General features: G+C 44.1%; 1 protein-coding gene across 9 annotated transcripts in view; it reads right to left on the bottom strand.

Annotated features, from left to right (window-relative positions):
* Nucleotides 1–24987, bottom strand: part of TP53INP1 (tumor protein p53 inducible nuclear protein 1) — a 61750-nt gene extending 36763 nt beyond the window's left edge. For 6 of the 9 annotated variants that reach the window (XR_012666914.1, XM_075125042.1, XM_075125048.1 and 3 more), the window contains exons 1-2: nucleotides 24831–24987; nucleotides 17097–17254 (exon numbers count right to left, since the gene is read on the bottom strand). Coding sequence is in view for 8 of the 9 variants with exons in the window: in XM_048841262.2 (XP_048697219.1) it covers nucleotides 17097–17157 (61 nt within the window). In the remaining variant the exon portion in view is untranslated. Of the gene's footprint in view, nucleotides 1–17096; nucleotides 17676–24830 lie in introns of all 9 variants that reach the window. The other 3 variants (XM_075125043.1, XM_048841264.2, XM_075125044.1) reach the window with 2 other exon arrangements.

Below are 24987 nucleotides of genomic sequence, written 5' to 3'. Positions count from 1 at the left end.
AATATCCTCAGGGTCTTTGAAGGCCCTAGTCCTCACTGATGATGGAACCCATATTTAAGATGAAATTTTAAGCACTGGCTTGAGTTAGTATGCAAAAATGGCATCTGAAAAAAAGTTCCCTGATGAATACACCAGATTTTCATGCTCAGATATTTCAAAACAACCAAAGTTTTATCTAAACTTTATGCACACATATAAAATCTCCAATTTTGCCTCCTCAATTTTATCTAATACAGCTACCATGCTACCACACAATAATAGTCTCCCAATTAAATCAGAGCTGCTAAATTAGGTCAGACTTAACATTTTTGTTGTTCCAAGAAATATTACCTCTTTTAGATAAGAGATGGAAAAGTTTGCCCCTACAGCCACATGTTCCAAGTACTATGGATATGCATACAAAATAATTTTTCATAGGATAAATAATTATGATCCACTTTACACTGGGCATCTTGTTTTATCTTTCCATAGGACTGCTAAATGGCGAGTTCTTCAGTCAGGAACTATACTGTACCTAGCTAAACATTTGGCAAACTGAATCAATGTCTGGATATTAAAACATGGAAATAAGTTAGCTCCCTTTGTTCAAAAGGGAGTGGGGAAGAGCCAATATGAAGGAGGAGGGGGAGGGAAAAAGGAAACAAGATTTGTTTCCTGGCTTAATGTTTCTAGTTCAAGCATTGACTTACATTGACCTGCCTCACAGAACGGAAGCTTTGCCATACTGATGCAGAAAGGATTACTTTCCCATGGTTTTCAGTTGCCAGTCTTCAAAATAAAGTTCCTTTCTCCTTTAAGGCTCTCAATAATTCTTTTGTTTCAGCATCAGAATGGCCATACTGGGTCAGACCAAAGGTCCACACAGCCCAGTATCTGGTCTTCTGACAGTGGCCAGTGCCAGATGCTTCAAAGGGAATGAGCAGAACAAGGCAATTTATCCAGTGATTTATCTTATCAAGTCCCAGCTTCTGGCAGACAGAGGTTTAGGGACACCCAGGGGATGCGTTTGCCTCCCTGACCATCTTGGTAAATAGCCATTCATGGACCTATCCTCCATGAATTTACCTAATTTTTATTTGAAGGCAATTATACTTTTGGCTTTCACAACATACCCTGACAACAACAAGTTCCACAGCTTGACTGTGTGTTGTGTGAAGAAGTACTTCTTTATGTTTATTTTAAACCTGCTGCCTATTAATTTTGTTGGATGACCCCTGGCTCATGTGTTATGTAAGGGGTAAATAACACTATTCACTTTCTCCCACCAGTGCAAGTAAGCCGGTGTGGTCATAACCTGTACCATTAAGACATTTATTGCTGGTATGCCGTACTGGAAAGACACGTTCAGTATCTGCTGAATACCACAGGACTCTCCCAGGAACCACAGTGGTGAAAGGAGCAGAACGTGGGGCCGCCAGGTGGCCCCACATTGGCAGCCCCTCCGGCATGGCTGTACCACCCACAGCTCTGCCCCCAGCCCTCTCATACAGCTGCGTCTCCTGTCTAGAGTCTGTACAGCCCTGCTGGAGGACAGGGCTGGGAGCAGTACAGCTGCTCCAGAGGAGCTGCTGGCATGGGGCTGCCTGGCCACCCCACATTCTACTCCTTTCACCGCTGTGGTTCCCGGGAGAGCCCATGCTGTTCAGCAGATACTGATTTCTATTTGCGGCTATCCACATCTGCGGGCATAAATTTGTATCCACATAAGGCTCTAGTCACGGAACATTTTGTGTGTGTTTGTGGGGGACGGGGGCCATGGTCAGTACCATACCAGTAAGAGTTAAAATCTATTTGCACCACTGCTTTTTCCACACCATTCATGATTTTATAGAACTCTATCATTCTCCCCTTAGTTGTCTCTTTTCTAAGATGACTAGTCAGTCTTTTTAATATCTCCTGATATGGAAGCTGTTCCATACCCCCTAATCCTTTTTTGTTGCCCTTCTCTGTATCTTTTCCTATTCTAATATCTCTTTTTGGAGATGGGGCAACCAGAACTGCAGACAGGATTCAAGGTGGGTGCATATATAGTAGAATCTCAGAGTTACAAACCAGAGTTACGTACTAACCAGTCAACCACACACCTAATTTGGAACCAGAAGTATGCAATCAGGCAGGAGCAGAGACAAAAGAGAAAAAGTAAATACAGTACACTGTTAAACATAGACTACTAAAACAATAAAGGGAAAGTTTAAAAAAAAGATTTGACAAAGTAAGGAAACCGTTTCTGTGCTTGTTTCATTTAAATTAGGATGGTTAAAAACAGCATTTTTCTTCTGCATGGTAAAGATATAAAGCTATATTAAGTCAATGTTCAGTTGTAGACTTCTGAAAGAACCACCATAACGTTTTCTTCACAGTTACGAACAACCTCCATTCCCAAGGTGTTCGTAACTCTCAGGTTCTACTGTATAGCAGATTTATACAGCAGCACTATGATATTCTCTCTTATTATCTATCCCTTTTGTAATGATTCCTAATATTCTGCTAGTTGTTTTGACTGAGATTGCGCACCTAGCATATGTTCTCAAAGTACTATCCACAGTGACTCCACAATCTCTCTCTCGAGCGGTAATAGTTAATTTAAACCCCATTATTTTGTATGTGTAGTTGGGATAATGCACATTGGAAAACATAACTTTACATTTATCAACATTGAATTTCATCTGCCATTTTGTTGCTCAGTCACCCAGTTTTGGGAGAGCTCTAACTCTTCGCAGTCAGCTTTGGACTTCACTATCCTGAGTAATTTTGTATTGCTTGCAAATTTTGCCACCTCACTGTTTACCCCCTTTCCCAGATTGTTTCTGAGTACGTTGAACAGCACTGGTCCCAGTATATCTCCGTGGGGGACCTCACTATTTACCTCTCTCCACTGTGAAAACTGATCATTTATTCCTACCCTTCGTTTCCAGTCTTTTAACCAGTTACTGATCCATGAGAGGACCTTCCTTCTTATCTCATGACTGCCTACTTTGCTTAAGAGCCTTTGGTGTGGAACTTTCAGAAAGCTTTTGACAAGGTCCAAGTACACTATATCCATTGGATCATCATGTTTGTTGACCCTCTCAAAGAAGATTGGCGAGGCATGATTTCCCTTTATAAAACCCATGCTGACTCCCCCAACATATTGTGTTCATCTGTGTGTCTGATAATTCCATTCCTTACTACAGCTTCAACCAATTTGCCTGGTTAGGCTTACTGGCCTGTAATTACCAGGATTGCTTCTGGAGCCTTTTAAAATAAAGGCTTTTAAAATCCATCAGCATTACATTAGCTATCTGCCAGTCATGTGGTACAGTGGCTGACTTAAGCTATTTACGTACCACAGTTAACCGTTCTGCAATTTCATATTTGAGTTCCTTCAGAACTCTTGGGTGAAGACCAACTGGTCTTAGAGACATATTTAATTTATCAATTTGTTCTAAAACCTCCTCTACTGCCTCTGCAGTGAAGACTGATGCAAATAACTAATTTAGCTTCTCTGCAAAGGCCTTGTCTCCCTTGAGTGCTCCTTTAGCATTTCGATTGTCCAGTGGCCCCATTGATTGGCAGACACGTTTCCTGATTCTGATGTACTTACAAAAACTAAACAGCAATGTTTTTCCCCCCCTTTCTTTTGTCGGTTGCTGTTCAAGTTCTTTTTTGGCCTGCCTAAGCACACATTTATACTTGGCAGAGTTTATGTTCCTTTCTATTTTCCTTAGTAGGATTTGACTTCCAATTTTTAAAAGATGTCTTTTTGTGTTTGTCTCTTTTACTGTGTAGCCATGGTGGCATTTTTTTGGTCGTCTTAATTTTTTTTATTTGGAGGTATACATTTAGTTTGAGCCTCTGTTATGGTGTCCAGAGAAACACCATAAGTCACTGTTCACTTCAGCATTTCCTCCTCCCTGCCCCCAGGCTTTCTTAGGGCGTTTGGTCATCTATTTGGTTATCTGGTTTTCCCTGTAACTCTTTTTACTGTTTAGCTGCATTTAATTAGGAAAATTATTTATAATCCTCAGTGAACTAAGGATTGGGCTCTTAAGACAACTTCTTTCAAGAGGATGTTTTAAAAATGCTTTAGGATCTGCAGCAACAAAAAAACTGGGGTGTGTGAAATGGTGAGGTGACTGGGGATCTTGTGTTCACAGCTGAAGATGCACTTAACTAATCAGTTTCAATAGCTATTATAGGGGCACATTTGAGGGAAATTTATCTACGTACCACTTAGTATACTTATTAAAAACTCAACCATGTTTCTTCCCAGAGTTCCTCTGCAGGGGATCTCCCCATATTTCACATCTATTTAATCCCTATCCCAGGCCCCATAATTTGATAATCTTCATTCAGTCAAGGAAAGTTGGCAAGAAGTCCCTTGAAAGACCAAGAAGGTTGCCTGTAACTCAGCAAGGGGAATGATTGCTGAATGACATGACCTTCCCTACGAGGCCTAAGCAGGCTGTCTCTGAAGTGTTCCCAAGATCTGATGGCCTGGAAAGAAACACCCAACCCACCAATAAATTCTGCATCTTTTTCACAGCTGTGTAGAGTGCTTACCATTTGGCCAGCTCTCCAGATATATTGGAATTTTTTCTTCAGTTATCTACACACTCCCAAACTTCTACCTCCTTGTTTCCTCTGCAACATTATAGAATACTTCATATTTCTACACCACATTCAAAGGATTTAAAGTAGTTTACATCAAGCCTCACAATTTTCTGTGAGGGATGTATTCATATTTACACACACACACAAAAACAACAAAACAAAAACCACCACCACCACAATGGGGACAACAGGTTCAGGGAGGTTAAGTGACTTGCCCAAGGTCACACAGTGAGTCAATGAGAAAACTGGGAACAGAATCCTCCCCCCTGCCACCCAAAATGCCGATTCTCCATCCCTTGCTTTAATCACTAGCTAGTGCTTCCTCTTACTAGTTTGAAACAATATGCACTAGAAAATGTAGAAATCCCACAATAAGACAAGTTCCTAGGCCCACTTATTCTCCATTGCTCTTTGCTGCTGACCTCCCCACCCAGATTCTTCAAGACAAGTCTCTGTAGCCTGATTCCACACACATCCCTTGCCCCAACAGGTGTTTCAGTCTTGTCCACTCCCAGTTCTTGAAGGCAAATTCTTATGGGACAATCCCCAACTGGAGCTAGGCCTGGCCTGCAAAGTTCAGAGCTGAATATGAAATTCCTTAAAAAGCTTTTGAGGGAATTCACAGGTACGATTTTGGTTTAAGTCCCATTCTATTCTTCACCTTACTGCCAAAAATAAGCTTGCACACAGCCAGCTGCGTCTCATTTCCCTCCCCACAATGCCTTCACAAAAGTTTCTATAGTCGAACTGAACAAATCAGAAAGGTGGCAACATTTTGAAACACAAAAACCCTGACCATGCTGGCCAGGGAAAAAAGAAAGAGGTAACTAATCTGTGCAGCAACTAATGTTCTTGAAAAGGGGTAGTCTGTATACATATTCCACAGTGGGTAAGCGCACATCCAGCATGCAGATGTCAGTTTTCTAGTCAGCAGTATCCAAAGGGAGGGCACATACACCCTGCCTTTCCTTGCGAGCTTCATGAAGGTATAAAATCCAGAGCCCACTCTACTCAGTTCCTTCAGCACCACACGAGCCTGCAACATTAAAACTCTAAAGCAGGGGGATGGTGTGTGGGCATGGAATATATATATATATGGACTACATGTTTGACTCAAACAACATTAGCTATTATACAGGTAAATAACCCTTTTTCTTCCCCCTTTGTTGAGCGCTAGTCCGTATACATATGATGCAGCTAGTGACTCCCAAGCAGTCAGTCATTCTCACTGGGGACGGGTACAATGAGTCTCCTTAAATATGGATTATAACAAGGATCTTCCAAATCTTGCATCATCCCCAGCTGCTTCCACCAGCACACAGTGCTTCATGAACATGTCTACAGATGACAAGGTTGCTGGTCTGCAAATATCCTGGATTGGTGGGTTTGCTAGACATGCCACCGAGGCAGACTGCACCCTGGTGGGTCTAGTCATGCACTGATGGGCAACTACTTGCCTGCTAGTCGGTAACATGACTAGATGTAATAGGCAATCCAGCTAGATATTCTTTGCATACACACAGCTTGTCCTTTGACTCTCTTGGTATCAGCCAGAAAAAGCCTGGGAGATTTCGAGAAAGGTCTTGTCCTGTCTAGATAGAGCCACATTGTTCTACACACGTCTAGCATGTGCAGTTAAGGTGGCTCTTCCATCAGAGCCTGCAGCTCCCCAACTCTCCTGACAGATGTGATTGCCAGGAAGAAGCCTTCTTTCATGGAGAGGTAGGGCAATGAGCATTTAGTCATAGGTTCAAAAGGTTCACCCATCAGTTTTGAGAGGGCAAAGTTAAGGTTCCATGCTGGCACTGGGGCGCTGACTCTCAGGTGTAAGCTCGAGCTGTCAACTTTGTCTAGAGAAATAGGTGGACCGAGTAGCATTTTCCTGCCACTAATAAGGATGCACTGAACGTCTCATGCACAGATCAACTCTGCTTGTGTCAACCAGTGAGCATCCACACCATCAAGTGGAGGGAGCTCAGGTGCAAGCCCAAGCCCCCATTCTGGACGAGAAGGTTGAAGATCAAGAGTTGAGAGATTGGTGGTACTAGAGAAAGATTGTAGAGACCTTCAACCACATTTGCTTTGAGGATAATTCTGGCTTTCTCCCTCCTGATCTGCAAGCACTGTGGGCAGAAGGGGAATGCATATAGTCTGTCTGTCCATCTGTGGGAGGAGAAAGCTATCAGAGATCCAGTATTGTGCCCCTTTGCGCCCTCCTATCCTCTCCCCCAAAAAAGAAGAAGTAGCAGCAGCAGCACTTGTTTTCTGGCTGTCACAGAAAAGTCCGTGTGATGAAACAGTCCTCCCTCCAAATCACTGGAAAGATGTTTCACATGCATCACCCACTTGTAATTGTCTCAGAAGTGCCTGCTTGGGTCATCTACCTTCACATTGCCCACCCCAGGAGATTACCTAGTCAGCAGTCCATGTTGTTCCCTATGGCAAAGTCCCAAAGCTGGATGGCCTCCTGGCACAAGGGACAAGGCCAGCAAATGGCCCCTCCCTGCCTGTTTAGGTAGAAGACTGCTGCCATATTGACCAATACTACCTGGTCTGTCTGGCTGAAAATGCTCAGATGCCCTGTATATATCCCTGAGTTCTAGAACATTGATGTGTAAGGCCCTCTGTGACAGACCACAGGACCCAAGCCATGAGGTCACCCATATAAGTGCCTCCACCTGAACATGGATGCATTATTGATCATCAACGAAGAGGACGCCGCAGTTCTTGGGACAGGAGAGGAGCTGGTATTACAGGAGTGGGTGGGTGAGGTTCTGTAGCATGCAGGAGGTCGGACTAGATGATCATGATGGTCCCTTCTGACTTTAAAAGTCTGATTCTTATGTGTGAACTGGAGCTGTATAGGACCATCGAACATACACTGTCCAGGTCCCTCCACCAGTCTAGCAAACAGAGGACTTCCGGAGGGAGAGACACCACTCTGTCTAGTTAGTGTCTTTTTGGGTGGTGGACTACAGATAGCTGTGCCTGAAGTTGCAAGAAGCAGATCCTAGTATACAGAGTAACAAATCTATATGCTGCTCTAAGACCCAGAAGCCTGAGGCAGGACCCCACCCATATTGGGGGGGGGGGGACCTGCAGGCGGGAGCAGAGACTCAGGGCCGGATTTCCAATTAGGCACAGTAGGCATGTGCCTAGGGATGCCTATGAGTTAAAAGTGGGTTAAAAGTTTCATTTTTTACAGAAAACACAAAGGTTAGCTGTAGACAGTGGGAATGCTGAAGATGCTGTGCCAAGGGGCACATAAAGTATAAATCAGGCCCTGCAGAGACTATGTTAGTCTCTAAGGTGTCACAAAGACTCCTCTTGTTTTTATGTAAAATCTGTCAAGTGGGAGGTAGAGAGACCAGGTGGGTGAAGTAATATCTTTTATTAGACCAACTTCTGTTGGTGAGAGACAAGCTTTCAAGCCCCACAGAGATCTTTGGTAGTAGATAAGCAATTACTGTCTCCGTATTGAGTACAGCAGCCAATTAACCCCTGCATGGCTGATAGTGAATGAGAAGAAATCCACATTAACTCTTGCATGCCCAAACACACCAACACCTGGAGAATGGACACAGTGTTGGCCCAGATTTGAGATTCTGAGTAGCCCCTGACTTAAGTTCCCTCTAAGCTGCACAGCTGCATGGCTGTGCAGCAGCCTATTAAGCGCCACGCAGGCGCTCAGGCTGCAGTGGGGAGAGGTGCCTGTCCCGGCCCCAACCCAGCCCCAGAGCTGCCGGGAGGGGGGCTTCTCCCCCCAACCCAGGTGCTGCTGCGGGGAGAGAGCTGCAGGGAGGCCTGTTTCTGCATCATAGCCCTGGGGAAGCCTGCACCCCAAACCCCTCATCCCCAGCCCCACTTCAGAGCCCGCACCCCCAGCTGGAGCCCTCACTCCCCCAACCCCAATCCTCTGCCCCAGCCCTGATCCAGTCCCAGCCATTACTTGCTCCTGCCCACACACCAGACTCCTCACTCAGACTCTCAGCTACACCTCCTGTCATTCCAGTTAACGCTTTGGTTTAGGCTTAGTCTTCTGCCTCCCAGTTCTGACCCTTGTCATATGGGGGCAATTCTGAATCAGAAGCTTCGGCTCTAACTGGTAAGCCAGACTCTTGCTCCAGCCACTACGCCAGACTGCCCACAACTTGTTTGTTGACAGGATCACAGAATGAAAAGGATGGTGTCTTTGGGCACCAAGTCAAATCTACTGCCTGGTCAATGCACTTGAGAGGTAGACCCCCCCCCCCCCCCACTGGACTTTCTTCAAGGGGCCTCTGCCTATGGCCTGGAGCGCTCAAGCAGCCTATACTGGAAGAACAGCTATTGCTGACAGGGATCTCTATAAGGCAGCACTTTAGACCTCAACCCTTGGGACCAGAGGGTGACTCTAGAATCTTGGAAGGCTCTCATTGCCTCAGTCTTCTCATAGAAGATCAAGCAACACTCAAACAGCATGTCCTGAGTTACTGTTTATAACTCCAATGCCAGGTCAGGAGGTATGGCACATTGTGACCATTGTAGCCATCACCACGAAGACAGTGTTTGCCAGGTCCAAGGCTGCCTGCTTTGCAATTTTGGTCACCACATAACCTTCCACCAAGGTAGTCTGAAAATCATCCCTGTAATCTGGTGGCAGTTGGTCAATAAATGATTGTAAAGCACTCCAGTCAACATGGTTGTATTTTGCCAAGAGAGCTTTGTAGTCTGAAATCTTCATCTGGAGACTCAAAATGAAGTAAGATTTCTGGCCCAGCAGGTAGACGTGCTTTGTCTCCTTGTCTTTGGGGTCACTTTCTGGCAACTTTGATGGGTTCTCTTGTTGGCTGCCATCAACACTAGAGGTCCCAGTACCAGGTGCAACCAGAACTGTCCATGCCCAATAGCTGGGACTTGGTACAGTCTCTCTGCCCATTTAGACATTGGTGCCAGTAAAGCCCTAACACTAAAAGCCCTATAACTCCTTGTTGATCATGATTGCTATGCATCCCAGTGCTGAAGCGCACAGGATATCAAGACATTTATGAGGTATATCCTGCATCTCTTCAGTAGAGATCTCATGAGCTCTTGGAACATGTTGCAGTTCTCAGAAGTGGTAGCAGACTGATCTGGAACCAGGAAACAACGTTTTCACATTGCAGGGCACTCCCAAGGTGAGGTTAGTAGGGCATCATCAGGACAGGAGGCTGTAATTGGTGCCATCTGTCCCTAACTCTAGATCTGTTGCACTGGAGCAGCTTACTCCTTGCTCTGGTCTGAGGGATGCAGTGGGGACAGGTCCAGCAGCTGGAGTGGGCCACTGTAATTATGGCATAGATGAAGTAGCTAGTCATGGGTAGTACTGAGGTGTTTCGGGGGCCTAAATGCTGCACATGCCATGATCATATGACATCAGACCCCATGAGGTTTGGTCCCAGGACCAGGCTGGGTCAAGACAACACTCTGCCATCAGCCACAGGTATATGGCTCTTATCCCCCGGGCGAGACTGATGCTGTTAAGTGCTGGAACCTGAACTGGGGCCAGCTGATGGCTTTCCTGGGAATCTGAAGAGAAGAGGGAAGAGTCTTCCAGGAAGAGTGATGCTCGCCCTGTGGGTGTAGGGGGAACCTGACTGGATGGTAGAAGCAACAGAGTCACCAGGCCCAGGAACCTGGACCGTGTCAGCAGTAAGCAGCTCCAATAGTTGCATGGGTGCCAGCCCTGGGGATGTGGCCTGGTGATGTGACCTGCAGACTGGTGCTTAGGTGATTGCACTGGCGCCAGTGGAGTCGGCAACAGAATGGCCAATAGTGGAGTCAGGCTTCTGCTGGTACCATGCTAGCCAGTGGTCTCTCCGACTGCCCAGCTACCAAGGTGGCTAAAATGGCCATAGCAGCACCAGACGGGACCTCTGTTGTGGCCAGGGCCACTCAGCTGCATGGGCTCCAATGCTCAGGGAACTTCTCTGAAGTTTTGAGCCACCTTTAATGTCTGACAGTCTGGTGGCCTTATGCAGCCCTAGAGTCGGATCCAGAGAGGAGGATCTTCAGATCTTCTCCTTTCAGGACTTATGCTTTAAGTCCAATTTGTCTCAGCTTCCCAGACGAGGAAGCTGCAGGCCTGAGTGACTCTTCAGTAGTTTGATGTTGAAACTGGGGCAGATTGACTGCCTCTGGGCTCCTGGTGCTTGGAGCCCAGGATCAGAGACCAACCTCACTGCCTGTTCAATGAAAAAATGCCCTCACATGTCTCTACTTTGAGCACTTGGTCCATTTTGAGAAGCACCAGCTTTCCAGGACAAGCCCCTCACTGAGGGAGAAGAGATCTCTTGTCCACCACTGAGACTCACGACTGCCTCACAGGATGGGTAGTTCTTAAAGCCCAGGGACCTGCCATGGTCAGCCATAGAGGCTGGTACTGCCAGCAACTGCAGGGAGGGGACGATTTCTCTTCCCCACCCTCCCAGCATCCTGTAGACCTAAGTAAGTAACACTAAAGTAGAGGTAAATCTGAAGGGAGTTGCTCCAACATATACCACAGACAGCGAGAAGGAAATGGGTGTGGTGGGGCAGCTTAGCCCTTTATACCCTCACAAAACACGTGAAGAAAGAAAGGGTACATGTGCCACCCCATTACATACTGCGGACTAGAAAATTCTTCAATGCATATGCACTAGACTTACACCTACCTGTGCTTTTTAGTGTGCATACTTCTTGCTAGGAAGTGCTAACACTTTTTATCTGGCCAGACCATGTCATTTGGCAAGATCACCTCAAGGCTTTTTTATGTAACAATAACAGGTGCAAGATTAAGGGATGCATACAATAGAGTTAATAACTAATAGATTTTGATTAACAAAAAACAAAACAAAACCATATACCCATTGTGAATTCCATTCAAATATTTGCCGTGTGTCACTGCAGGCAACAAAATGGAACAAAGAACAGTTCTTGCTTCATCTGCACTTTCATGCAGGGGCAGCCAAACTAGTGACATCCTATCAAGGCTCCACTAAGTTCTGAGGATGACTCTTCAGAGAGGTCAAATTTTTAAAGAGCGCAGCATCCACATTGAGAGCAAACGTTTAAGTGAGCTCAGCTCCCATTTAGACATCAAAATTAGTGGCCACATTTTCAAGAGAACTCAGAACATGGAGTGCCGAGTGCTTCTGAAAGCCTGGCCCTTATTTAGGTGATTAAATGGGAGCTGGGCTGTTTTGAAAACCTGATCCTAATTGCAATTGCTGAGTACTTTCTAAAATTTTGCCCTAATTGCCTCATTATGGGTGGTCAGATTTTGTTCTAGAGATGACAGCAACTCATTTTCTATATAATCTTGTTGTACGAATATCCTTTTTGCACAACCGTCTAGTCATCCACAGTTTGAACCTATGACGATTGAAGAGCCATTTGTATAGCTCATGCTGCAACATTCTGTGCTTCACTGAAATTACTCAGAAAAAGTTGGCGGAATGGTGAGCCTTTCCAGAAAGGAAACTATACCTTCTTAGTTCCCAAGCAATCTTTGTTCCCATTACAGAGTAACTTTCAATTTATACCTGCTGGGGAATAAGGGCCTGATCAAAAGCCTATTGTAGCCAATGGGAGTGTTTCCATTGACTTCAATGGGCTTTGAATCAGGCCCTAAACTCAGTTAGGGTGAAAGTGTCTTGTACTAAAAGGGTTACATTTGCTGGGGAGTAAATAGGAGAAGAGAGGTTGTGCATGAGCTGAAGGAAGATAACATCAAGGAAAGTTTATGGTGACATACTTTGTCACTTAAGTGGTACTTTTCATCACACATTCATGGATAACTAAATTTGGCACTGGAGCTGCTGGCAATTAACAACTTGGTAGGAAAATCTTTAAAATAAACTTGATCTGAAATTTAAAACATTGTTAAAGTATCATATCCAGTAGGGCTGTCAAGTTTCTAATCCATGAAAACCAAACACCCCTGCTCCTCTCCTTCCTCTGAGGCCACGCCCCTGTCCTGCCTCTTCCTCTGAGCTCTGCCTTCTGCCCCACCTGTTTCTGCCCCTCAATCACTTGTTCTTCACCCCTGTCCCCGTTGCTCATTCCCCCTTGCCCTGGGACTCACCTGCTGCCTGCAGAGCTGGGCTTGGAGGAGCGAACACAGAGCCTGCCCGATTGGGGCATGGCAGGGGTCAGCCCCCAGATTGAGGAGCTGGGGTGGGGAAATCAGGGCACAGCAGGGTGGGGTCCATCCCTGGAGCGAGGGGCCCTGGAGGTCCCGGAGTGAGGTGCTGGAGAAACCAGGGGCAGATGTCTCTCACCTCACACAGCACCAGTATCTACCTTGGAGCTCGGTCCGGGAGCCAGCCAGTTCTCTGTCAGGCTGGGGGGCAGGAAGAGCAGCAGCTGCTAAGTACAGCCACTCATCTAGGCTCCAGCAGCAGCCAGTGACCTCCAGCGGAGGCCAGTCACTGCAGGTAACTGGACTTTTAGCATCCAGACAGCTGTGCTGACCTGATGCTGCCAGCTTCCCCTTTCAACTGGACATTCTGGTAAAAAACCAGACACCTGGCAACCCTAATATCCACTAATTAAGAGAAAAGGTCACAGAAGTTTCAAATCCTAAATGGTTTTGAGTGTTAGGTCCCCCACCAAGAAAAGGAACTCTCCCCCCCGAAGTCACACATGTTAAATTGACTATAACTCACACGCAGCTTCGACAAAATTTAAGAAGATATCTTCTTCAGGCTGAGTTTCAGAAAGAAAGAAAAAAAATAATCAGGTCTAAAGGACATTTTTGTGTGGCCCCAGCTGATGGAGCCAGGTAACCCAGGAATTCTTCTTGCATAGGGGGAAATCCCTGAATGGCAGAGTCAGTGTAAGGCTCTGTGCCACTCCTACTTGCTGCCCTGTTTAGGGTACACAGAGGGCCCGGCTAGAGTGGCACTGCTTTCCGGCTCTTTCTGGCTGACCAAAAGGCCCCTTGGGGTCATGGTCACCAGGCACAAGTTTGACAGCCCTTGGCACAGTCTAAATGGAACTAGGACACACCCAAGAATTGTTTATGTCTAGGTCTAACTGAATAACAAAGGATATTTGCCAAAGCATATCATCTTAGTATAAGACAGATTAACAGGATCTTTAAAACTCAGTAGCCAAATGTACAAAAGAAGGGTACAGAGAGGTAGTGGGGATGTCAGCAAGTAACTCAGGAGTTTGGTACGAAGGATGCTGCATCCCTCACCACAAAAAATTGCCAAAAGGGCCGAGTCTGAGTGCCTCTGAGCACTGGTAACTCTCATTGCCAACTATGGGACTAATCCATTGTAGTCAGTCTCAGCAAAGACTTCAGTGGATATGGAGAATGGAGTTATTTTCTCATTTCTTTAGGTCAGTGTTGAGACACATTGGCATGGAAGCAGCCAGTGCTACACTCATGGTCTGTGGATAAATTGCAAACTTCATTTTCCAGCACCTTTAGCAAATATTAAATATGCTTAAAGTTATGACATTAAGGAAAAAAAGATTCATGGAAGAATTTGAGCAGATTGTGACCCAAGAACCTCTTAACCTGGCAAAGGGCTTACAAGAATATCCTGATTCTGGTTCACCAAAGACTACCATTTGAGGTCTCAAATGAAAGCTAGAGGACACATGTATGTATATACTGTATACTAAAAATATATTCTTAGACTCTGTATCAAGGTACTACTCACCAGCAAAGGTGAAAAACAGGTTATTGCAGATAAGAAATGTTTCTCGCTGTCTTGATGTAAATTAAGCATTGTAAGCCAACACAATGGATACCTATTTGCATACGAAGTCATATGTACACTAGGATGTGAAATCAACAGGAAAGGAGGGCAGAGGGAAAAAAAAGAGACACATGTACAGAGGGTTGTTATCCTGTCTCTGAGTAAAGGCAATGAATTTTGAGGGTATTTGTAAAATAGAAAGAAGACACCCGGGTATCCTTACAAAGAAAGTAAATGGACACGTTTGTATTAATGAAAACTAGGCCCATGGGCAGTGGGAGGACCCCTCCTTCAGGAAGGCTAGACCCTGGCCCCACCCCTTTCACATGAGGCCCCACCCCCATGGCCAGAGGGGCCCCCCCCCCGCAACTGGAGAAGCCCCCTGGGTTGGCCGGAACCCCAAGCCCCTTCCCTGAGCTGCACCAGTGGGCTGACCCGAGCCGCTCCAACAGCGCTGGTGGGCTGAACCACGGGCCGGCCAACCCGATCACACAGCCTCTGCTACTCGAGCCACCCCAGCTCCAGGCCAGCCTGAGCAGCCCCGGATAGAGACTGAGAAATGTAGCACACTTCCCCCTCCCAAAATTCCCAGATGCTCAGCAGAAGAACGCTGAGCTTTTTATATGTGCCATGCAGGTTCCAGGGTGGCTGAGGAAGCAGTATCTACTACTCAGCTTCCCGGGTTCATCAGTAAACTCTCTGGAGTCCAGGGAGATTACTGATGAACCTAGAAAGCTGAATAGCAGATACTGCCTCCTCAGCTGCCCCGGAAACTGAATAATACTAAGTAAAAACATGCAACCAGGAATCCCGCAGCAGCGACTGCGCTAGGGAAGGCTGAGCCTTCGCTGGCCTATTGTACCCGCTGCCTGGGTCTCAGCCAGCCTTGGCTGAAAAAGTGTTAAAGAGAATTTTGGGTGAGAAACTTTAGATAGGAAGTTAACCTGTTATTTAAGCTTAGTCTCTTGTTACACTTGGTCTCATGTTATGGTTTTGTATGATATATAACCATTTGTATCCAATATCGTTACTCTCTATCACCTGAATCTCGAGTCTTTATAGTGAAAACAAGAATAAGTTTACTATCAAATATATATGTGGTGTTAAGCAAAGTACTGGTCCTGAGTTGAATATTAGAAGCTGGTGTTAGAATTACCAGGCCTGCTGTTCCCAAAGGAACACTGTGGGTGTTCAGTGGATAAGGGGTTGGACACAGCAAGGAAGAGGGTGGGGGTTGATGTGTACCTGTTGCTACCTGTACAGAGAACACGAGGTCTGCAGACGCCTGGAAGGTAGTGGTTATGTTGCCAGAGACTGTTGGTTTTAGGGAGCTAAGCCACAGCAAGCAGAGACAAGATTCCTTGACGCTAAGGGCAGGAAGTGGTGAGGATCCTCACAACTGGGGCTGCCCCAGAGAGCATCACATATTTTATGGCTTTGCCATAATAACCAATCAGATGATGCAGTGACAACGATGGTCATTAACTGCTCCAACCTTTGGAACTCTAGCAATAGATTTGAAAGTGTGAGATTGCTACTCTGTAATTAAAGTCTTAGAAGCTACATTATATGAAATAGACACTGGGTTTAGAAGCGTCTTTGTTATTACATGTATTAGTTTATTAGGGAGTTAAAATAAGTGAAATTACTGCTGCTGGTCATGTTTTGTCAGGGCACTCCTATAAGTTAAGCATCAATTAAGGCTTTGGTTGAATAGTTTTAGTGTTACATATAGAAGTATCAGGTCTGTAACAGCACATGGCTGCCTACTTTAGAACAGAGTTCTACTCCCAGATTTACCAGTCATTCTTGTCACCAGCATTTTGGCCAAATGAATACAACAATGGATCTGAGGACACTGGAGGGCGTAGAGGTTTTTTGAGACTTTTTTTTTAGTAAAAAGAATGCATCAGGTATAGCAATATTTTTGAGATATTGAAAACAGGGTGATGAAGCAAGATCACTGAGGAGTAAAGGACCTGCAAATTTTTCCATTATGATATCACTGAAAACCATTTTGTAGAAGTCCCTCCTCACCAATTATGCTTTTAATGTGTTCAAAGTAAATGCAACTAATTGAAAGATTAACTCATTTCACCCTATTTGATGATATAAAGGGCTAACTTGTTAATATCAATACAGTCTTGAAGTACCTTTTCCAATGCTGATACAGGATATGTGATGTCTCTGTTTAAAGGAAACTACTGTATCTTTAATTAGAACAATAAGACACAAAATTCAATGCACTGAGAATAAGGGCAGGAACACTATTTAATAAGACACTCAGTTTATTCTTTTCTTGTTAATATCAAAATGGCAATAGCCTAATTAAAATGACTTGCTAATCATTTTAATATCTTCTTTTATAAGATTTCATTGCTAATTATCAAAAAGAAAAGGAGTGCTTGTGGCACCTTAGAGACTAACCAATTTATCTGAGCATAAGCTTTCGTAAGCTACACGAAAGCTTATGCTCAGATAAATTGGTTAGTCTCTAAGGTGCCACAAGCACTCCTTTTCTTTTTGTGAATACAGACTAACACAGCTGCTACTCTGAAACATTGCTAATTATAATACTTTCAAGAAGATGAAAGTTCCCTTTGTAAAAACAGTGTTTCTGCCGCTTTTCTCACTGAAATACAGATTTGTCCATTTATCCAACTCCTCTTCTATTGGAAAATAAAAAAAATGTTTGTGGAAATTTTCAGGGAGTTAAGCAAGGAAGAAGTAACATTACACAGTACATATATTCCATAATATTAAAACTGAGGTGTGGTGGGTTGGACTTACCTCTGAGCACCACCTTGGGTCCAGACATAGTACTCCCATTCTTCAGCTCCCAGTAGGCCATCAGCCTACTTCTGCAGGTCTTCTGTGGCTCAGCCCACTGGCCGGATCACACAGTCCAAAACCTTTCCAGGGTACAGTTCCTTGCCATTCTGGACCAACTATAAACAAAACAGTTTCTTACCCTTTGGAGCTAAATTTCCTCTCCTGAATTGGGTCAGCAGGATTCCCTCTGAATTCCTGCCACTGATTATAGCCTGGGACCAGACCAGGGCACTTTAGTAATAGTCTAGGGAACATCCTTCCTCACTTCTCTGGCTCAAGCCACAAACTGACTTGCTGATAATAGGCAGCTTCTTTTATTTCAGTCTGGTGGGCCTTGATTGGTTGCTGCTGGCTCCCAGTCCTTCTAGCTGCTGGAGGACCAAATCTCACTGGTTTCCAAAATGGCTACTCTTCTGGGCAAGCTGGGAGGTCGAATATTTGCTGTTCTTTTCCTCTCAAGACTGTTTCCTAGGGCAGGATGCAACAGAACAGCCAGTCAGCAGCTTCCAACAGAGGGCCGTGAAGGCCTGGAACATCCTGTCACAAGAGATTTTAAATCCAACAGGAATATCACTGTTACTTTATTTTGTGACTGAGTTGGGAATAGGAACATAAATATCACCATTATCTTATTTTGTGATTAATTTGGGAATAGGATCAGAAATGTTATTTTTAATTATACTGCATTGCAAATGTAAAGAATGCTTTTCAAACTACAGAATAAGGGCTTGTTTTCACTGAAAATTTAACTCAAGTCAATGTTGCCACTAACTTGAGTCCCATCCACCCACCCTTAACTTTAGTGTGATGGTGCTTTTAAATAGAGTAGGCTGGCCCATCAGGGGGTAGAGGCTAAAGCTTGAGTGACCATAACTAAGGCTACATTTTTGTCACAGGTATTTTTAGTAAAAGTCATGGACAGGTCATGGGCAGTAAACAAAAATTCATGGCCCGTGACCTGTTCATGACTTGTACTATATACCCCGACTAAAATCTTGGGGGAGGGTCATGAGGGGGCAGCCCAAGGGGGCACTGTGGGTGCTGGGGGGGTGGCAACATGCGGTCTGGGACCCCCACCGGCAGAGTGGATAAAAATAAATGATTTTTTAAAAAAAGCAGATTTTTTTATTTAAATAGCATTTTTATAAAAAAAAAATCCGATCTAAAGATAGATTTACTTAAGATATTATAGCTCAGGGATATCTCATAATGGAATAGGGATTATAAATTCTAATTCTATCGTATGAGACAATATACTCATGTAATGTTTAAGAAAAGTTTTGTAAATGAGTTCCAATAGTTTATGGGTCCCAGGGGCCTTTGTACAGATTATTTAGGTTAATTTTTCTATCTACCCAATGGGACTCAGTGCTCAGTCTAGAAGATACCATCAGAGATGCTTAGTTTTGCTGTGGATTTGTGTCTCTAGAGATAAAAACATTTTTGCTGTTAACAAGCATGTTAAAATAAATAAATAAATATAGAGAGGTGAGAAATAAGACCTGAACCCTATTGTCCCTCTGCAAATTTGTGTACACAGAGTCAATCCCTTACCTCTCTCTAAAAGTGCAAAAGTTTCAAAAAGTTCAATGAATAGAAGATTGTTGGGGGTGGAATAGATCTGGACAAGGAGTAGAAGTCTAGAGATAAACGTGAGAAGGGAACAGGCAGTAGAAACAAAGTGAAACTGTTTATTCCAGAAGTCTTGAGGTTTGAGTGTAGCCTTTGTTGATTTGAGATCTACCATACCATTCTCTCACAAGAAGGGAAAACCTATAATGGCAGCAGGCTGTAAGAGAGACCCAGTTTGAGAATATTTTAATGAAGTTCCTCTACCTGTGGGTCAGACAGGCATGCGTGCGTGCAAAATGCCAACAGTGCAACAAAGAAATGCAAGGCCTGGTTGCCCAAATGAAACATCATCATGAGAAGTGTTCCATCTCAGGAGGAAGCTGTGTTGAAGATGATGAAAGGAACATGTAGGATCTTCAGGTTGGTAAACTTTTTTATTTCAGGTTTCAGAGTAGCAGCCGTGTTAGTCTGTATCCGCAAAAAGAAAAGGAGGACTTGTAGCACCTTAGAGACTAACAAATTTATTTGAGCATAAGCTTTCGTGAGCTACAGCTCACTTCATCGGATGGCTTATGCTCAAATAAATTTGTTAGTCTCTAAGGTGTCACAAGTACTCCTTTTCTTTTTTATTTCATACTTCTTTCTTAAGGACTGCCTGTCTTCCTTCTGGACTATTCTTGAATTCTCATGTTTGAACAAAAAAATTTAGTTGTTACTCTATGGTACTATCATTTTAGATGCAGTTGTGATAAAAAAAATAAATAGCTGAAATAGGCAGATCTTCCTTTTACAATTTCACTTTTAAAGTGGTACTGAGTGTCAGTGAATCCAATGAGTAATACTAAATGAGCAGTATGGTAATAATAATGAAATAACGGCATTGACTTATTTTGTTTAGGATAAGCCATCCTCAACATACAGGATTCTGAAGACTACCCACCTTTAAGATCACCATCATTTTCTAGAGTTTCAGAGTTATCTGCCAATGGTAGTGTTTCAGTCACATTATGTATGTCATATAGCCACAGTATATCACTTGTGGCAAAAAGAAGAAGAAAAAAAATCTCCATCATGCAGAAACAACCATAGATAAAGTTTGTAATAAGAACCAGCAGATTACAAAAATAGGTAATTGATGAAAAAACTGCCCGGTTTGTTTATGCAACAAACTCTCCTTTCTGTATGATTGAGAACCCACACTTCATTAACATGGTTCAGTCATTAAGACCAAGATACAGTCCACCCAACAGAGCAGATGCTGCAGGCAAATTGCAGGATAAAGTGTATGAAAGAGAAATTGAGCAGCATGCAAAAGGTCTAGAGGGAAAATTGTTAACCCGAGTTGTGATGGGTGGAGCAGTGTCCACAATGATCCTGTTGTATGTGCTTGTGTGACAACAAAAGAGAATGTCTTCCTTACAGAAACAATTGATACATCAGGAAATGCACACACAGCAGAATACTTACAAGAAGTAGCAGTAAAAGCTATAACAAACTTTGAAAAAAATTCAGATGTCTAGTACGCAGCTTGGTCACAGACAACGCTGCAAATGTATCCAAGAAGAGAGTGAAAAGAGTCCCAAGCTAACAACATATAGTTGCAGTGCTCATTTGATGCACCTCCTAGCCAAAGACTTCAGTGTTCCAGAAATAAAGGCTAATGTAGTTGAAATTGCAAAATACTTCCGTAACAGCCACTTTGCAGCAGCTGCTCTGAAAAAAAGTGGGAGGAACCAAGCTAACTCTCCCACAAGATGTGCGACGGAACTCGGTAGTGGACTGTTTTGAGAATTATATCAAGAACTGGCCTAATCTGATGACAGTTAGTGGCATCTATTTTTTCACAATTTTGTTCACAGTCACAGCCAAAGTTGTCAACATTGGGCTTAAGAGAAATGTTGAACATATGCTGAGTACCCAGAAGCCTATTTCTGTAGCCTTGAACAAAATGCAAGGAAATAGTCGTTTTATTGTTGATGCTGTTGAAATTTGGAAGGAATTGAGTGAGATCTTAAGAAGAGAAATACGCAATGACAGGAGTTAAATTACAAGCATTAAAAAAACAAATGGGACAAGCACTATCTCCAGCTCATTTTCTTGCAAATATTCTCAATACTCAGTACCAGGGTCAAACCTTAACTGCAGAAGAAGAGAAGTTGACTACGATATGGACATCCAGCAATCCTCCCTCCATAATGCCAACTATAATAAGCTTCAGAGCTAAGGATGAACCATTCAAGAAATATAGGTTTGCTGATGATGTTTTAAAGAAAGTCACACCAGAGAACTGGTGGAAGTCATTTAAGCACTTGGATTCAGAGACTGTTGACATGATAATCTCACTTTTAACAGCAGTAGCTTTTTCTGACGGTGTAGAAAGAATATTTTCTTCCTTTGGACTAATTCATTCCAAACTGAGAAATCGTTTGGGACCTGAAAAAGCAGGAGAGCTTGTTTTTCTTTTCCAGATTATGAACAAACAGAAAAATGAGGGTGAAGATGACCGAGTTAAATTCAGAAGCCAATATTTTAAGTTTCTTACGTTGACCTGGCTGCCATAGTCGATTTAATTTTTTTTAAAAATATTTCATTTAACTATTTGAGTTTAAAAAACAAACAAAAACAAACCTGATTTTAAAAAAACTGAATGTTTAACTAAACTCAAAAAATCATATAATATTTTAACAAGCATATGAATATATAATGTTGTTGTTTTAGTTAAATAAAACAATTTAAATGTCTGTCTAGTGATGTTCTCCTCCTAATACAGCATGGTAAGAAAAACCACCATATATTAATGATTAACCTGTTGAATTGGAGATAGTTCACCTCCCAATGACTTCATAAATATCTGCTTCATTTACCTTTGTAAGTGAAATAACCAATCATTCATTTTCTGAAATAGCTGAAAAACTAATCTGAAAAGTTTCCAAAGAAATCACTTAAAAAATGTATAGTGTGTATCTTCTAAAAATGAAACCTACATGTATCTCTCAGTTGTGAGAAATATGCATTAAGGTTGTAACAACCAACAAGAATGCACTTTTATGTAGAAATCCATGATTAAATAGAGTCTTCCTGACTCGTGATTTAAATCAGTTTGATTTAAATCAAATCCACTCTGCCGTTGGTGCTGGGGGGAGCGGGGGGGGAGGAGGGTTGGCAGGCTCCCTACCCAGCTCCATGGCTCCCCAGAAGTGGGGAAATCCCTCAGCTCCTAAGCGGAGACATGGCCAGGCAGTTCTGTGCGCTGCCTCTGCCCCAAGCACCAGCTCCGCAGCTCCCATTGGCTGGGAACCGCAGCCAATGGGAGCTGAGGGGGCAGTGGCTGCAGGCAGCAGCAGCACACAGAGCCCCCGCACCTCCGCCTAGGAGCCAAGGTATGTCACCGCTTCAAGGGAACCCCTCCCTTCCCCCCCCCCCCGAGGTAAAGCACCGCCCAGAGCCCTTGTCCGCTCCCAGGCCCCAACCCCCAGCTCTGCGTCCCCCACCTAAACTCCTGCTGGGGGAGGAGGGCGCGGTGGCCCGAGACTGCCCCAGCAGGAGCCACTGTGGCTGGCCCAGGGACTGCCTGAGCTACTTAGGTGGCCCCCAGGCCAGCCACACCGGCCGCTGCAGAAGTCACAGAGGTCCCGGAAAGTCACAAAATCCATGACTTCCGTGACAAACTCGCAGCCTTAACCATAACTCATCAGGAGCTAATTTGACTACTCTGCAATATGGATGAAGGCTAGCTCCACTTGAATGCTGGTAGTCCTCTAATGCCTTCCCCCAATGTCCTCTGTGTACCCAGAAAGGGCAGACAAGTTTTCCCACAATTCACTGGGAAAGTATAGAATGTCTCATCTTACTGTAGTGCAAGGAACTGTAGGACATACACCCATAAGTCCTAGTGCCACACACTAGTGAGTGCAGCGCTAATGTAGATACAGTGGTTCAAGTTTCAGAGTAGCAGCTGTGTTAGTCTGTATCCACAAAAAGAAAAGGAGTACTTGTGGCACCTTAGAGGCTACCACATTTATTTGAGCATAAGCTTTTGTCAGCTACAGCTCACTTCATCGGATGCATGCAGTAGAAAATACAGTGGGGAGATTTTATGTACACAGAGAACATGCAACAATGGGTGTTACCATACACACTGTAACAGGAGTGATCAAGTAAGGCGAGCTATTACCAGTGGGGGGGGGGGGGGGGAACTGTTTGTAGTACAGCTCACTTCATCAGATGCATGCAAAAGGTTATTCTCTTCCCTCCCCCCCCCCCCCCACTTGCTGGTAATAGCTCACCTTACCTGATCACTCTCATTACAGTGTGTATGGTAACACTCATTGTTTCATGTTCTCTGTGTACATAAAATCTCCCCACTGTATTTTCTACTGCATGCATCCGATGAAGTGAGCTGTAGCTCACGAAAGCTTATGCTCAAATAAATTTGTTAGTCTCTAAGGTGCCACAAGTACTCCTTTTCTTTTTAGTGGTTCAAATGTTATTTTACAATGTGGCTGCTCAAACTTGCGCTAGGCTAACTTGAGAGGAGTAACTCCAGTGCAGATAACTCAGATTAACTCTGCAGTGAAGGCATACCCTATAACAGTGCTACTCAGACTGAGGCAACCAGCTGCAAGTGGTTCTTTAATATGTCTCCTGTAGCTCTTTGCTACACATAATATTAAAACACTGATTTAATTATTAACCAATCTAAGTTACTACCAATCAGGATGCTTTTACTATGTTATTAATAACACTTAGTCATTTTGCAGTGAGTTTTATATTATATATAAGCTAAATAGTTTCCCTGTCATACTATTTAAATATTAATATACAGTGCTATATTAAATAAAACAATGAATTCGCAGTACTGTGGTTCTTTTCGGTAATGTTGATCGCTAATTTGGCTCCTGAACCAGTGAGGTCTGAGTATTACTGGCCTACAACAACTGTTCCTGCCACCAAGAGTTCACAATCCAAGGCCCCAGTCCCATAATATGGCACAAGGAACACAACTGAAGGTAGTGGTGGGTCATCCCAGGTAAAGTACTAGGAATTATCAATTACAAAAGCTAAAAAGAGAAGATTTGATCAGGAGTAGAGAGATCAGTTTTGGATTCATAGGCATAATTGCTATGTTATGTAGTAGACTGATCTCAGGAGTGGGTGCCGTAAACTCCTGAATTCTAATCCCAGCTCTGCCACTGGCTTCTTGTATAGATTTGAACAAATCACATACAAATTTTCAAAAATGGCTACAAATTTTGTCTCTGTTTTTGTGTGCCCAATCTCAAACACGTAGGGACCACTTTTTAGACTTGTTGAGGACCCCAGGTCCCATTGATTTCAAATAAAATTTGATATTGCTAACCTCAAGAGATAAAAATTAATGAGCCAGACCCCCCCTGCAATCATGAGGTTTTTTTTAAAACAAAATCATGCTTTTAGTCTGTCTTTAGACTTTTCAACTCCGCTCTATTCCTCTGCCAATGCATGTGTAATAATTTCAGGTTGAAAACTCAACCTTTAATGCACACAGAAATGCACACCACTCCTTGACAGCCCAGATGGAGACTTCACTTACCCTCTCCTCACCCCTGAGGTAAGGGAGGCTACGCATTTCCTAGTACTGTCTTCTTGACCCCTCAGCAACATTGTTTTGCCTCCTGCTGCCCTGGCACTTCTTTATCTGGGACCCTGTGGCACCACTTTCCTGACTCCCCACTCCCCTGGGTCTTCTCCGCCTGGTGCCCAACAACTGCTTTTCTCCAACTCCTTCCTCTCCAGCCCTGGAGCCGTATCTGAAGGGAGGGCTTAGTGTCAGAGCTGTTGTCATGTCCAGAGCCTCTTACACAGAGCTCTGCCTTCCTGCCCAGCCCTGCAAATGGTGGGACCAGAGTTGCTTCTTGTATCATTGCAACAGCTCCTCCTGCAGGCGGCAAAATCCATGATGCACGATTAATTCGTGAGAGCCGGCAATACTGCGGGGGCTGCTTGGAGGACACTCCCCTCACCCACCAGTACCCCCGGGCTGCGGCCCAGCCATTCTACCCCCTCCATCTCCTACCCCATCACTATCCTTTGCAGCCGCCCACACCTACCTCCACAATCCCCCTGTTGCTCCCCGCTCACCTTTCCCAGTGTCTCTGTTGCGCCTCACAGTTCCGGGCATGGCCCGTCTAGCCCCCTGGACCATAGCGAGGCACCGCGGTGACTCCTGAGAGCATGGCCCCAGCTTCCCTGAAAACAGTGGGAGATGGCAGCCAACTTTATTACGGGCAGCCTCACT

The sequence above is a fragment of the Caretta caretta genome, chromosome 2 (assembly GCF_965140235.1).
Source record: "Caretta caretta isolate rCarCar2 chromosome 2, rCarCar1.hap1, whole genome shotgun sequence".
In the NCBI taxonomy this organism is placed as follows: domain Eukaryota; kingdom Metazoa; phylum Chordata; order Testudines; family Cheloniidae; genus Caretta; species Caretta caretta.
This window is presented reverse-complemented; position numbering and strand designations above follow the sequence as displayed.